We start from the raw sequence: 15,669 nt of genomic DNA, 5'->3' as shown, positions 1-15,669 counted from the left end.
ATAAGTTGCATTAAGTTGATACTCATATCTTGTTTAATGGTATATAAATACGATGAACATCAATCGAATGTGTGATAAAGACTGATTAGTGGACGTAGCTCTTAAGCAGAAAAAGACAGGCAATCAAGCATAAAACCACTCAAATAATATCTATCTACAACGTGCTGAATTTAAATCCAGTAACGTGAGAAGAACTTAAATACAGCACATCAATATATTCTGGTTTTCCCTTTCCCTTTTATCAGTTCAATTCAATTCATTTACTACCTTCACTTTACGTTCAAGCATTTACCTGGTCTTGTTAAAGCTTTCTTTACATTTATGCCTACTTTAGCTTATTCCATTAATTCATAAACTTGGATTACTCATACTAAAATATAGTAACTTCCAGTCTTCTACTACTATAACCTTGTGCAAAATGCATAGTCGAGTGGAATTCCCTTCTCATCATAATCACCTAGGACAAATTCAAAGTCACTGCATAGTGATTTCAACTGCCACAGCTGCCTACTCGGCCAGATTCATGAATGTTTCCTCTCTATAAGACAGATAACAAGAACAACAAACCCAGTGTAATCCCACGAGTGGAAATTTTGCACCGTTGCCGGGATAATGAACTACAAAAAGAGAAAGGTGTCTACTTCAAATGACACTGCCCACCTATTCTAAACAAACACCATGGCGATAACATACAGATTTTAATGGGAAATGTGCTTTATGGCATCGGCAATATTGACAAAAAGGAGCCATAAGAACCCAACCTAACATTCCCAAAAGAACGGTGAAATGCCTGCTCAACCCAAACAAACACTTGATATTTTATTTTTCCTGTCAGAATAGATTACATATACCAAATTCACGGGTTTGATGATCCTAATTCCTGTTTAGCCTCCAATTTCGCTAAAATGGTTAAAGAATGAAGTGGAAAACGAAACATTGAGCACGGCCAACATTTTCATTTCTCTTCCTGTCACAACCAAATGCACCGGAGAATTATGGAGTAAGGGATGTCAGAATTGAGTTAGCAACTTTGGTTGCACTCAACATGTGACTGCAAAGGGCTCCAAAAAGGCGGCTTCCTCTTGCACTAATCATGGATCTGCTTGTGTACAACCTGCTCCTCCACAGCTAGTAGCACGAGCCAAAATGCAATTAATGGCCATGATTTCTACATCAACAATACTTTCCATATCTTTCTCATATACACGACCAGAGACCATACAGCAAGCCACGCTGAAACATATAGCAAGATCACACCGGACGCTACAAAAATTCCAGACCCTGATAAACTAAAGAGAGGACAGTTACCAAGGTCAAACCACAATCAGATGAATTTCCAATAAGCATTCCCTGTTACTTTAAACATTAGCATGAGTTTAGAACACAAAAGATACCTGCTATCTCTGGTAACCAGGAGGATGGTCAATGCAATCATCTGAGTGGCTGTTTTCCACTTCCCCAAGTTATTCACAGCAACAGCCTGGGAAATTCATTACTTATTACTGCGGTTATTAAATCATGAAGTGGGTTACTCTAAAGTAAACAATAATAGGTTAATCGTGAACCTCTGAAAGTTTACCACCCTGAGAAGCTGCCCATTCTCTAACTGCAGACATAGTAATCTACAAAAAGATGTGCAAAATGAATAAAAGATCAGTGTTCATCGCTCGTCCATGATGGAGAATGAACCAAAAATCAGTTAAAAAAGATTTTAGCCGCACAAGGAAGAGCATCATATGATATATATTTATTGGAAAAGAAAGAAGAAATGAATCCTCACCATAAGTCCTACATTATTATTGCAAAACTACCATGTTAAATCTGTACCAATATATCTCAAAGAGTATCAGAATGCCATATGCTACGCAAAAATTAATAAGCTAAAATCCAAATAACAATGTCTAGGCGAATATATCTCTAGTGAACTATTAATTAGGTTCAAAAGTACCCAAAGTTTAAATTCATATTCTCAAGAGAAATTTATGTTCTATGTTGTGATGGGAATCGATGAACAATGTCTCTTAAGAGCGAAAGAAGGAGAAGACTAAATAGGGGATGGAAAATATTGTACTACAACAACTACGCCTCAGTCCCAAGCAAGTTGGGGTTGGCGTATATAAATCCTCATTCCTTTCATTTAGCTCAACTCGTCATCATTACCAAAATAAAATAAAAATACATATATATATATATATATAAACGCAGTAATAATAACAACAACAACAAAAAGGGAAGTTCGGTGCACTAAACTCTCGTTATGCACGGGTCTGGGGAAGGGCCGGACGCTAAGGGTTTATTGTATGCAGCCTTACCCTGCATTTCTGCAAAAATCGGTTTCCACGGCTAGAATCTGTGACCTCCTAGTCACATGGCAGCAACTTTACCAGTTACGCCAAGGCTCCCAACTAGTAGGTAACCTATATGGATTTTTCTCTTCCACTGTGCCCTATCTTTAGCTAAGTCTGCATTGATTCCAAGGATTTGTAGGTCTTTCTAAACAACTTCATTCTATGTGATTTTAGGTCTACCCAGTCCCCTTTTCACACCTTCATCTACCATGGTTTTACACCTACTGACCGGCGCATCTGTAGGTCAACGCATGACATGACCACACCATCTCAAGCGACCTTATCTTATTCTATCCTCCATGTGTTCTACTTGCACCTTCTGCCGTATGTGTATCATTTCTAATCTAATCTAATCTTGTGTAACCGCACATTCATCTTAGCATTCACATTTCTGCAACACTCATCTTGTGGATGTGTTGAACTTTAGCGGCCAACATTCACTACCATATACCATATCCGGTCTATAGTTGAGAACTAAATTTTCACCTTGGTCGACATCCTTCTATCACATAACACCCCGGTAACACTTCTCCATTTCAACCACACAATTTTAATCCTATGAGTAACATCTTCATCTATAATTCCATTCTCTTGAAATGACGAGCATAGATATCTAAATTGTTTACATTTTGGCACTGCAATTCCATCTAGTCTAACCTCCACTTCGCTCTTCTCCTGCTAACTAAACTTGCACTGCATGTACTCAGTCTTTACTTCTACTTATCTTAAAACCCTTAATCTTTAAGGTGTTTCTCCATAACTCAAGCTTTTGGTTGACAACCTCACTAGTTTCGTCAATTAGCATAATATCATTAGCAAATAGCATACACCATGGGACCTCATCTTGTATTTTGTTGGTTAGCCTGTCCATAACTACGGTAAATAAATAGGGGCTCAATATAGGACCCTAGTGTAAACCCATTGTTATAGGAAACTCTCTTGTATCTCCTACTACTATTTTCATGCTAGTGACAGCTCCTTCATACATGTCCTTTATGACATTTATATATTCAATATGAATTCCTTTCTTCTCCATCACCTACCAAAGGACTTACCCTGGTACTCTATCATATGCTTTCTCTAGGTCGATGAACACCATGTGAGATTTTTTTCCTTTCGCGATAAATTTTCATTACTCTTAGCAAGAATATAGCCTTCGTTGTAGCTCTACGAGGCATAAATCCAAATTGATTCTCTGTCACTCTTGTTGTGTTCCTAAGTCAACACTCTATCACTCTTTCTTAGAGTTCCATTGTATGACTTATGAGTTTAATTCCACGATAGTTCTCGCAACTTCGAATCAAAAAAAAATAGAATAGCTTTCTTATCCCAATAAGAATAAAAAAAAAAGCATAATATTTCATTAGGATAAAATAATTTTTATTTTTTCAATAAAATTAAAATTTACAATTTCATTAGGTGAAATAAGTTATTTATGAGAATTTCTAGAAGATTTTCAAGTTTTCTCCATCCGTTTTAGAAAATTAATTAGGTAATTGTGACGACCCGGCCAGTCCTCTCATGAGTTACCGCTCCGTTTTCCCCCATTTCTGCTTCTTTATGCTTCGTTATCCATGTTTTAGGTGATCGGGTTGATTAGATTGAGTTCGGAGAGGATTTGGTAAGAAATGAGACACTTAGTCTCTTTTAAGAAGGTTTAAGTTGGAAAAGTCAACCGGGTGTTGACTTATGTGTCAGAGGGCTCGGATGTGAGTTCCGATGGTTCGGTCAGCTTCGGGAGGTGATTTATGACTTAGAAGTGTGATCGGAATTGGTTTTGGAGGTCCGGTGTAGAATTAGGCTTGAATTGGCGAAGTTAGTATTTTAGCGATTTCCGGTGGGTAGGTGAGATTTTGATCCGAGGGTCGGAATGGAATTCCGAGAGTTGTAGCTTCGTTATGTCATTTGTGATGTGTGTGCAAAATTTCAGGTCATTCGGACGTGCTTTGGTTGGGTTTTTTATCAAAAGCGTATTTCGAAAGTTTTTAGAAAACTTAGGCTTGAATTCAATGTGAATTGATGGATTTGGTGTTGTTTAGGGTGTTTTGATGATTGGAACAAGTTTGAATGAGGTCTTAGGATGTGTTGGTGCTTTTGGTTGAGGTCCCGGGGGCCTCGGATGAGTTTCGGATGGTCAATCGGACTATTTTGGAGTTTGAAAGTTGCAGAAAAATCTGCCCAGCTGTTGCAGATAATTATCTCTTCACGTTCGCGAGCGGAGCCTCGAGGATCAGGCAGTTATGGTGGTGCTCCTTCGAGGGGCTAGTTTCAGCATGGTAGAGGTCGTTCTTTCAGGCTTGCTTAGTCAACCAGCCCAGAGTATCCCGGGGCATCAGGTCGTGGTTATCATGGGTCTCAGCAAGGCCAGCCTTCACTCAGCGCCCTCCCAGCTTAAAGTTCATCCCGTGCCCCGTCGGCTCAGGGTTCTTCTATGCCGAGTGCATCAGCTAGTCACTCCGGTGCGAGGGGTTCCCTTCAGTCCCCTTCTCCAGCACCTGGGAGTTGTTTAGAGTGTGGAGAGTTTGGGCATGTGTGGAGGCAGTGTCCTCGTCGTGTTGCTAGTTCGTCCCAACAGAGGGGTCAGCCCTCGACTTCTGCTCCAGTTACTTCACCACCTGCCCAGCCAGCTAGGGGTGGAGGTCAGGCAGCCAGGGGTCGCCCGAGAGGGGGAGGTCGATCAGGCGGTGGCCAGGCTCGTTTCTATGCACTTCCAGCTAGACCCGATGCTATTGCTTCAGATACTGTCATTACAGGTATTGTCTCAGTCTGCCATAGAGATGCCTCTGTATTATTTGATCCCGGTTCCACCTTTTCTTATGTGTCATCATACTTTGCTCGTTATTTGGGTACGCCCCATGAGTTTCTTGCTTTACCTGTTCATGTATCTACCCCGGTGGGCGATACTGTTGTTGTAGACCGTGTGTACCGGTCATGTGTGGTGACTATTGGGGGTCTGGAGACCCGAGTGGATCTATTGCTATTGAGCATGGTGGATTTTGATGTCATTTTGGGCATGGATTGGTTATCTCCGTGTCGTGCTATTCTGGACTGTCATGCTAAGACAGTCACTTTGGCTATGTCGGGTGTACCGCGGATCGAGTGACGTGGCGTGACTGATTATGTTCCTAGTAGAGTGATCTCTTTCTTGAAGGCCCAGCGTATGGTTGGGAAGGGTTGCCTTTCATATCTAGCGTTTGCGAGGGATGTTGGAGCTGAGACTCCCGGTATTGATTCTGTCCCAGTTGTGAGGGATTTTCTCGATGTGTTTCCTGCAGACCTGTCGGGCATGCCACCGGACAGGGATATTGATTTTGGTATTGACCTGGTGCCGGGCACTCAGCCCATTTCTATTCCGTCATATCGTATGGCACCAGCAGAGTTGAAAGAACAACTTCAGGAACTCCTAAGATAAGGGGTTCATTCGGCCTAGTGTGTCACCTTGGGGTGCGTCAGTCCTGTTTGTGAAGAAGAAGGATGGCACCATGAGAATGTGCATTGATTATAGGCAATTGAACAAGGTAACAATTAAGAACAAGTATCCTTTGCCTTGCATTGATGATTTATTTGACCAGCTTCAGGGAGCGAGGGTGTTCTCCAAGATTGATCTCCGTTCGGGTTATCACCAGTTGAAGATCAGGGATTCAGATATTCTTAAGACTGCTTTCAGGACCAGATATGGTCATTACGAGTTCCCTGTGATGTCTTTCGGGCTAACCAATGCCCCAGCAGCGTTCATGCATTTGATGAACAGCGTGTTCCGGCCTTATCTTGATTCGTTCGTTATAGTATTCATTGACAATATTCCGGTGTACTCGCGTAGTCAGGAGGAGCACGCGGAGCATTTGAGAGTTGTATTGCAGAGATTGAGGGAGGAGAAGCTTTATGCAAAATTCTCCAAGTGTGAGTTTTGGCTCAGTTCAGTGGCTTTCTTGGGGCACGTGGTGTCCAGCGAGGCTATTCAGGTTGATCCAAAGAAGATAGAGGCAGTTCAGAGTTGGCCCAGACCGTCCTCAGCCACAGAGATTCGTAGCTTTCTTGGTTTGGCGGGCTATTATCGCCGGTTTGTTCAGGGATTCTCATCTATCGCATCGCCCTTGACCAAGTTGACTTAGCAGGGTGTTTCATTTGTATGGTCGGACGAGTGTGAGAAGAGCTTTCAGAAGCTCAAGATAGCTTTGACCACAGCACCAGTATTGGTTTTGCCATCAGCTTCAGGTTCATATACCGTGTATTGTGATGCTTCGAGAGTTGGGATTGGTTGTGTATTGATGCAGGAAGGTAGAGTTATTGCTTATGTTTCTCGTCAGTTGAAGCCTCATGAGAAGAACTACCTCGTTCATGATTTGGAGTTGGCTGCCATAGTTCATGCATTGAAGATTTGGAGGCATTATTTGTATGGTGTATCTTGTGAGGTATTCACCGATCATCGCAGTTTTCAGCATTTGTTCAAGCAAAAGGATCTTAATTTGAGGCAGCGGAGATGGTTGGAGTTGCTTAAGGATTATGATATCACTATATTGTACCATCCGGGAAAGGCCAACGTGGTGGCCGATGCTTTGAGCCGAAAGGCAGTGAGTATGGGGAGTTTGGCATACATCCCAGTTGGGGAGAGACCTCCTTGCAGTTGATGTTCAGGCCTTGGCTAATCGGTTCGTGAGGTTGGATATTTCGGAGCCCAGTCGGGTGTTGGCGTGTGTGGTTTCTCGGTCCTCCTTATATGATCGCATCAGAGAACGCCAGCATGATGATCCGCATTTGCTTGTCCTTAAGGACAGAGTTCAGCATGATGATGTTAGAGATGTGACCATTGGTGATGCTGGGGTGTTGAGGATGCAGGGCCGGATTTGTGTGCCCAATGTGGATGGGCTTCGGGAATTGATTCTGGAAGAGGCCCATAGCTCGCGGTATTCCATTCATCCGGGTGCCGCGAAGATGTATTGAGGCAGCACTATTGGTGGAGAAGAATGAAGAAAGATATTGCGGGATTTGTCGCTCGGTGTTTCAATTGTCAGCAGGTGAAATATGAGTATCAGAGATCGGGTGGCTTGCTTCAGCGGATGGTCATTCCTGAGTGGAAGTGGGAAAGGATCACTATGGACTTTTTTGTTGGACTTCCACGGACTTTGAAGAAGTTCGATGCTATTTGGGTGATTGTGGATCGGCTGACTAAGTCCGCGCACTTCATTCCTGTGTGTACTACCTATTCTTCAGAGCGGTTAGCAGAGTTATATATCCGAGAGATTGTTTGGCTGCATGGTGTTCCAGTTTCTATCATTTCAGATCGGGGTACTCAGTTTACTTCCCAGTTTTAGAAGTTTGTTCAGCGAGTGGGTACTCAGGTTGAGTTGAGCACAGCTTTTCACCCTCAGACGGACGGGCAGTCCGAGCGTACTATTCAGATATTGGAGGACATGTTGCGTGCTTGTGTCATTGATTTCGGAGGTTCATGGGATCAGTTTCTACCGCTTGCAGAGTTTGCTTATAACAACAGCTACCAGTCGAGTATTCAGATGGCTCCATATGAGGCTTTGTATGGGAGGCGGTGTAGATCTCCAGTCGGTTGGTTCGAGCCCGGCGAGGCTAGGCTATTGGGAACAGATTTGGTTCAGGATGCCTTAGAGAAGGTGAAGGTGATTCAGGAGAGGCTTCGTACAGCGCAGTCTTGACAGAAGAGTTATGCGAACCGGAATGTCCGAGATGTGTCCTACATGGTTGGTGAGAAGGTCTTGCTGAAGGTTTCGCTCATGAAGGTTGTTATGAGATTTGGGAAGAAAGGAAAGTTGTCGCGGTTCATTGGGCCTTTTGAGGTACTTCGGGGGATTGGGGAGGTGGCTTATGAGCTTGCTTTGCCACCCAGCTTGTCGAGTGTGCATTCGGTATTTCATGTTTCTATGCTCCGAAAGTATATTGGGGATTCGTCTCATGTTTTGGACTTCGGCACGGTTCAGTTGGATGATGATTTAACCTATGATGTGGAGCCAGTAGCTATTTTGGGTCGTCAGGTTCGAAAGTTGAGGTCAAAGGATATAGCTTCAGTGAAAGTGCAGTGGAGAGGTCGGCCCGTGGAGGAGGCTACCTGGGAGACCGAGCGGGAGATGCGGAGCAGATATCCTCACCTATTCGAGGTTTCAGGTATGTTTCTTGACTCGTTCGAGGACGAACGTTTGTTTAAGTTGGGGAGGATGTGACGACCCGGCCAGTCGTCTCATGAATTACCGCTCCGCTTTCCCCATTTCTGCTTCTTTATGCTTCATTATCCGTGTTTTAGGTGATCAGGTTGATTAGATTGAGTTCGGAGAGGATTTGGTAAGAAATGAGACACTTAGTCTCTTTTAAGAAGGTTTAAGTTGGAAAAGCCAACCGGGTGTTGACTTATGTGTTAGAGGGCTCGGATGTGAGTTCTGATGGTTCGGTTAGCTTCGGGAGGTGATTTATGACTTAGGAGTGTGATCGGAATTGGTTTTGGAGGTCCGGTGTAGAATTAGGCTTGAATTGGCGAAGTTAGTATTTTGGCAATTTCCGGTGGGTAGGTCAGATTTTGATCCGAGGGTCGGAATGGAATTCCAAGAGTTGTTGTAGCTTCGTTATGTCATTTGTGATGTGTGTGCAAAATTTCAGGTCATTCGGACGTGCTTTGGTTGGGTTTTTGATCGAAAGTGTATTTCAGAAGTTTTTAGAAAACTTAGGCTTGAATTCAATGTGAATTGATGGATTTGGTGTTGTTTGAGGTGTTTTGATGATTGGAACAAGTTTGAATGAGGCCTTAGGATGTGTTGGTGCTTTTGGTTGAGGTCCCGGGGACCTCGGGTGAGTTTCGGATGGTCAATCGGACCATTTTGGAGTTTGAAAGTTGCAGAAAAATCTGCCCAGCTATTGAAGAGAATTATCTCTTCGCGTTCGCGTAGAAGAATTTGAGGAAGGCCAGAATTAAGCCTTCGCGTTCGCGAGAGGTGCCTCGCGTTCGCATGAGGCTCTCCGCGTTCGCGTATAAGGATTTGGGGTCTAGTGGAATTTGCTCTTCGCGTTCGCATCAGGTGTCTCGCATTCGCGAAGGTCAAGGCGGAAGAGGCATCGCGTTCACGACTGACGTGTCGCGTTCGCGTAAGGTAAAAGTTGGTCAACGTAAATTTGTGCTACGCCGCGTTCGCGTAGAAGGAAAGTCAGACCTGGGCAGAAAGTTTATAAGTTATTTCATCCGCGATTTTGAGTCATTTTTCTTCCATAGTTAAGCATTTTGAGAGCTTTTTGAGGGTGATTAAAGAAGGATTCAAGGAGAATTGATTGGAGGTAAGATTTTTGAACCTAAAAACGTGATTCTATTGTGAAATCAACCTAGAAATTCTTGGAACTTAAGCTAAAAATGGAAGAACTAGGGCTTGGGATTTTGAACTTTTGAATTGGGATTTGAAGGACCATTTGAGGTCGGATTGGAGAACTTTTGATATGTATGAACTCGTGGGGTGATAAGGAATCTAATGATGTGAAAATTTCTGAGTTTCGAGAAGTGGGCCCGGGGCTCGGGTTTTGCTAATTTCGGGATTTTTGATATTTTTCGATTGTTTTCGCTTGGGTTTTGTTCCCTTAGCATATTGTGACGTATTCGTTCTGATTTTGGATAGATTCGATGCGCGTGGAGGCCAATTCGAGGGGCAAAGGCGTCACGAGCTAGAGTTGTAGCCGGTTCGAGGTGAGTAATGATTGTAAATGATGTCCTGAGGGTTTGAAACCCCGAATTGCACATCGTAGTGCTATATTGAGGTGAGACACACGCTTGATGATGAGCGTGGGGTCATTTACTATTGGGGATTGTGACTTAGTCCGTCCCGATTGATAATTTTACCGTGTATTTGACTGAAATTTAATTGTTATCATCACGATTTGGGTTGATTGCCATATTTGGGCTTCGTGCCAATTATTTGAACCCTTCGGGGATTTTTTTTCACTAATTCCTCACTGTTTTGACTTATTACTTGAACTCAGTCCTGTTGATATTTACTGTTTTAAAAACTCAACCGTTGTTACTCATATTTGAAACTTAAATGATATTTCTAAATGATGTTTTGGGCTGAAAACTATTGTTTTACTAATACCCGAGGGGCTTGTGATGAATTTTCGGATTGAGTGAGGCCGAGGGCCATATGTGAGGATATGCTGAGTGATATGAGGCCGAGGGCCTGAGATACTTTTATACGCCACGAGGTGGCTTGAGTGATGTGAGGCCGAGTGCCGAGAGATGATGCCACGAGGTGGCTTGATATAGCGCTTGGGCCGTAAGGGGCCCATTCGGAGTCTGCACACCCACAGCGAGCGCGGGTACCCATCATGATCTGAGAGTGAGTCTGAGGGGCTAATACTGTACTGAGAGTGAGCCCGAGGGGCTGATACTGTTCTGAGCGATTGTTATTGTGCCCGAAGGGCATATTTCTACTTGTTAATTACCTGTTTTACTTGGTTTAAAGGGATTCCATTTGACTTCTTCACTGATTTACTGCTTTAAGTGATTTTACTGATTGATATAGAACTGCTTTGTGTCTTTACGTGTTTTCTTGCTTTCAGCCATTATTTATGATTATTACTCACTGGTCGGAGTATTCACATTACTCCCTGCACCGTGTGTGCAGATTCAGGCATCGCAGAGTTCGCTCCTGAGAGCTGATCCTCCCAGTCCAGGCAGTGTTTTCGGAGACTACGAGGTAGCTGTTGGCGTCCGCAGCCCACGTGCCTCCCTTATCTTATTACTTTTATATTCTTCAAACAGTGATACCAGATATTATATCTAGTAGACTCGTATCAGGATCCTTAGTTGCTCATGACTTGTGACACCCCGGTTTGGGCTGTGTCGGGATGGTTTCCACTGTTGTTATCGTAAATTCCGCAAATTATGGTTATTATATCATGTTTTAGAACTATTTATGGTATTTAACTGTTTAAAAGAGGTGTTCTGTTTTGGTCTAGCTAGCCTTGTCTTCACGAGAGGCGCCATCACGACCGGGTTCGGGGTTAGGGTCGTGACAGTAATTTAATTTTCTTCCACCCAAAGCAACAATATGGAAACTTTTTCTTTCACGAACAAATGAAACTTTTTGACATGGAAAGTTTCATTTTGGAAATTTTTTCCCAAACTTCTCTTTTTACCCGAAATTTAACTGGCACTTCTTACCTACCCCCATGTCTAACATACTTGTATTAATTAGTGATAGCTTTTCAAATTATGTCATTCTCCTATCAAAAGGAGATCGGATCAAGTCACTCTCCATCACATCACCCTAAACCTTAAAAAATACCTCCTAGAAGAAGCGACGCTTAAGGCATCAGCAAGTAGCTCAACAAGTCTATGTGTCGGTGTTATTAGGAACATAGTGGACGAAGCCATGGAATTCGTCTTTGATCACAATCAGTGTGTCAACAATGAAACCTGCAGGCGCAAGAATATGTTGTGTAGCATCCTTCTCCATCTCGACAATGCAGGCTAGTTCTACACTTCTCCTAGATCCCTTGCACCAAGCATTGACTAGTTTATATTTTAGTTCTTGTTTATTTGTTGTTCTGCTTGGGTAATGCTTAATGGTATTTTAATGTATTTCTATTGATGGTTTGATTATAGTATGTTTAGCTTCCATTATGTTACTCAATGTCCCTCTTGTTGCTAATGCTCATATTTTCCCATTAACAAAAAGAGAATAACATTAGGAAACATAATTGACTTAAAACGTGTTAAGTATATGCAACATCAATTAAATTACTTTATTTAATATGGTCTACATAAGTATAAAGTGTTTTAAGTTTTCTCCTTGTTCTTTTGTTAAGAGGCATAGTTCCCCGCTCCCCCCCCCCCAAAGTATTCCACAAAGTCCTCCCCTCTTTGCAATCTAAGTTGATTAGCAGCTAGTGCAATTCAGAGAAATTTATCCACCGGCGTTACTTAAGAATATGATATTTCCTACTTTACTTAACAGAAATGAGATATGAAAAGAAAAAACAATTATAACCAAAATTACATTTCAGGAAGGATATGAACTATAGCTTCATGGAACTCTTGAAAAATAGTGGAATGTAATCCCAAATTATGTGGGAAACTACAGCAAAGATATCATCTTTTGAACAACTAAAACTTATATGTGGCGAATGTATGACTGAAAATAAGCTATTACTTCAGTAAGTTTCAAAAAGTAATATTAACTAACACAATTTACCTCATGATAGATGGCATTTTCCTTTCCCTTCCTTATAAGTTATAACACTGATTTGTAGTTACTTACTACTATACTTTTTTTTACAGAAGCTAAGAATTCAGGTTTCAAACTTGTACTTAAACCATACTAGATGCTCAAATTGCTAATCAAAATTTACACTATATGCCTTGAAGCTTGAACTTGTTTTCTAAGGTACCTCCTATTCTTTCAGAGCCTCCTGATGGCCCCTGCTACTCCACCCAACCTCCCCACATCCTCAGAAAAAACAAATAAATAAAAACTACAATGTGCAGTGGAAAACGACCACCGTGTGACATGCTTCCATGAGACGTAATCGGATGCCACAGATAGGGTGCATAGAATGCTAAAAGGATCAAAGCCTTCATGCGATCCTTATTGTTTTCATGGCCATCTAACATCTTCAATTTCCCTAAAGGCCAGGGTACCTTATATTTAACATAAATATAATCTTAGTAACACCTTGAGCATTTAAAAACTCTCCCAGAAACTCAGTATCCAAAATGTTTCTCTGGTGCATAGCAACAACTAAAACCATGTAAAAAAGGGAAAATACGATTCCATTATGGTCTTATCTCCTATAAGAGAAAGGAACTATGTCAATGTTCCTGATCCCATGAAAATTAATATCATAGAGTTACAGTTTTCTTTGTGAAAGTATACCAGGTGCAAGGAAATTCAACAATGAACAAAAGTACAGTTGATCACTCACCTCCCTGCCTATTATCGCAATTGAAGGTACAGTTAGTAACCATGGCAATTGCCCAAACACACTAGCCTCCAAAGGTCTAGTGCACAACAAGATCAAGGTGGCAGCAACCATTAGCTGTTGCAGTCAAGAAGAATTGTATCAGGACATTTGCACCTTCATTACAAGCAACTATGCTGAAGTGACTCAAAAATTATAGATAATCGAAACAACTTTGCTAGCAAACTTGTAAAAATTCCAGGCAATATGCATGTGCACCAAAGAATAAAGAGAAAATACCTTATCAGCCACTGGATCTAAAAATGCACCAAAGGCAGTTCCTAAGTTCATCTGGACGTGGCAAACCATCCAAATTTGTAAGTTGAGATATAAGCATTTAAAATTCGAGAAGAGACGATTCTATTAAATACCACCAGCATGTACCTTGCGAGCAAGGTATCCATCAAGCCAATCAGTTATTGCTGCAGCAATAAATATACCTGTTGTAGCGGTTGGTCCCCACCAGCTATCAACATAAAATGCTATATTGAAAAGGCTTTACAAAATCAGTTTTGTTTAACAGAGTATCAATTTGAAAACAAATTATGCTATCCCACAAAAAAAGAATCACAGAATGCTATGGCATAATTTGTAAAATAGCTGTGTAAAGGGAAATAACTGAAACTAAAATCCAAGAATTTCTTATATTAAGTAATGAAACAGATCAGCAAACTAATGAGCCACTCATTACAAAACATTACATAAAAGCATACAATAGACTAATAACAAGACAGCTATGTTAAATGATCAGATGTCTGAAACTCTCACTCTCTTTATTCAAATGTTCGGAAGTTTTACAACGGTTAGACCCAGAGTCCGGGACAGTTTCCCTCGTGATGTATCATTTGTCTCTTGCCTCTAAGCAGTATGCACCGTGTTCCGCAAGTTAGCAGTTCAACAAAGAAAAGGGAAATGAAAAACTGAGTCTTCTTTCCTTATCAATTTCCTAAACCATTATTCCATTACACAAAGATATAACTAGTTTTTTTAGCGCACGGAATATTTGCAGGATATCAGTGCATCTCCTCTCCACAGCTAAATACAATACGACTAAAGACCAGATTCCATTAGTTACTAAACCAATCATCTCACCTAATTGAGTAACCCTTTTTTTATAATCGAGAAATGAGCCAATGGCGCAAGGTTAAAAACTGGATAATGGGCCTGCCCTCTATCCTTCTCCACTTCAAACAGGCTTTTGTTAGAGGCCCTGATGTGTGCCTAACCGTGTCTGAACTAGTCCCTGAAACTAGTCACAGGGACGGAGTTGCCCTTGTCCAAAGGGAGTCAATTGACACCCTGTAGCTGGAAATTATACAGTGTTGATAGATCAATCTTAATGTACATATACTATATGTTGAATACCCTTGGCTTCTTCGTATATTTAATTCCTTATATTTTGACTCTCGTTAGTGAAAATCCACTGCCACTAGACCAAAGCCCCTAGGGCCAAATTTAGTAACTTTAATGTGAGATGTATACGTACTTAGTTGAATAGTCAATCTAAATGCATCAATTCTACTAATCAAAGCTCAATAACATAAGAACTCACTGAAAAGGAGAAAAATCAGATTTAATTAAACTGCAATTTCAAATATCACAACTAAATTTACCACATTACACACTCTCATTAGCTAGGGTTAAGAAAAATAACTTTTTGTTTCGTTTAGCAGAACTTACTGGTTACGAGAATCGGGATTGCGGCAACCCGGCCGATCGTCAAAATTGTAGGCAATGTAAGCAACTTAGCAGACTTTGACGGAGATGATGACGGCCGAAATGCAGAGCCCATGCTAAGACAGGAAACACCTAAGACTTTCGCCGGAAATGGATACGCCGGCGCCGGAGTTGCGATCCTCCGGCAACGGCAGATGAATGTCGGCGGCACCGCCTGATGATTTGTATTTACGGCGGTGGAGGTGGAGGTTGTGGTGGAAGTGAAGGTGGGGAAGAAAGTGTAGGGCTTGTGGCCATAAATAGAGGCGAAACTAGCGGTGAGTTTGAGCCCCACGAGCATGGTGTGTAAAATTGTAATAATAATACGCCTTAGGTTAGCGGAACTAGTTGGTGAAGAGGCTTATTTTAGACGGAATGAACTCACCATTTATTGAATATTATTATTGGGTTTAACCATTATCTAAATTTTTAATTTATTGACTCGATTAATTCAAATATTTTGTATTTATATCAAAAGTTTCTCTATTCAAAAAGTCTAGACAGAGATCTCTATCATCTCACCATATCGCTTGATATGGAAGTGAGCAATTGACCGTATAGATTATATTACTCGCTTTGTTTTACTTTATTTAATATTATTATTTTTTTATTAGTATGTTTATATACTAGATATGGGTTGCCCGTG

General features: G+C 41.5%; 1 protein-coding gene across 2 annotated transcripts; it reads right to left on the bottom strand.

Annotated features, from left to right (window-relative positions):
* Positions 1-794: 794 nt before the first annotated feature.
* On the bottom strand, positions 795-15,355 carry LOC107802143 (CDP-diacylglycerol--glycerol-3-phosphate 3-phosphatidyltransferase 2). Of its 2 annotated transcripts, none has more exons than XM_075233504.1 (7): positions 14,988-15,355; positions 13,692-13,789; positions 13,548-13,598; positions 13,272-13,385; positions 1,566-1,622; positions 1,395-1,480; positions 795-1,289 (listed from the first exon to the last, which is right to left on the bottom strand). In XM_075233504.1, exons 1-7 carry the CDS (start codon positions 15,322-15,324, stop codon positions 1,169-1,171), a joined length of 864 nt encoding a protein of 287 aa, XP_075089605.1. In that variant the 5' UTR covers positions 15,325-15,355; the 3' UTR covers positions 795-1,168. The 2 variants fall into 2 exon arrangements, with proteins under 2 accessions (XP_075089605.1, XP_075089604.1); XM_075233503.1 differs by having other exon boundaries at positions 795-1,281; positions 14,988-15,340.
* Positions 15,356-15,669: the final 314 nt, after the last annotated feature.

The sequence above is a fragment of the Nicotiana tabacum genome, chromosome 16 (assembly GCF_000715075.1).
Source record: "Nicotiana tabacum cultivar K326 chromosome 16, ASM71507v2, whole genome shotgun sequence".
NCBI lineage: Eukaryota > Viridiplantae > Streptophyta > Magnoliopsida > Solanales > Solanaceae > Nicotiana > Nicotiana tabacum.
Note: the sequence above shows the minus strand (reverse complement) of the source record. Positions and strands in the feature narration are given on the sequence as shown.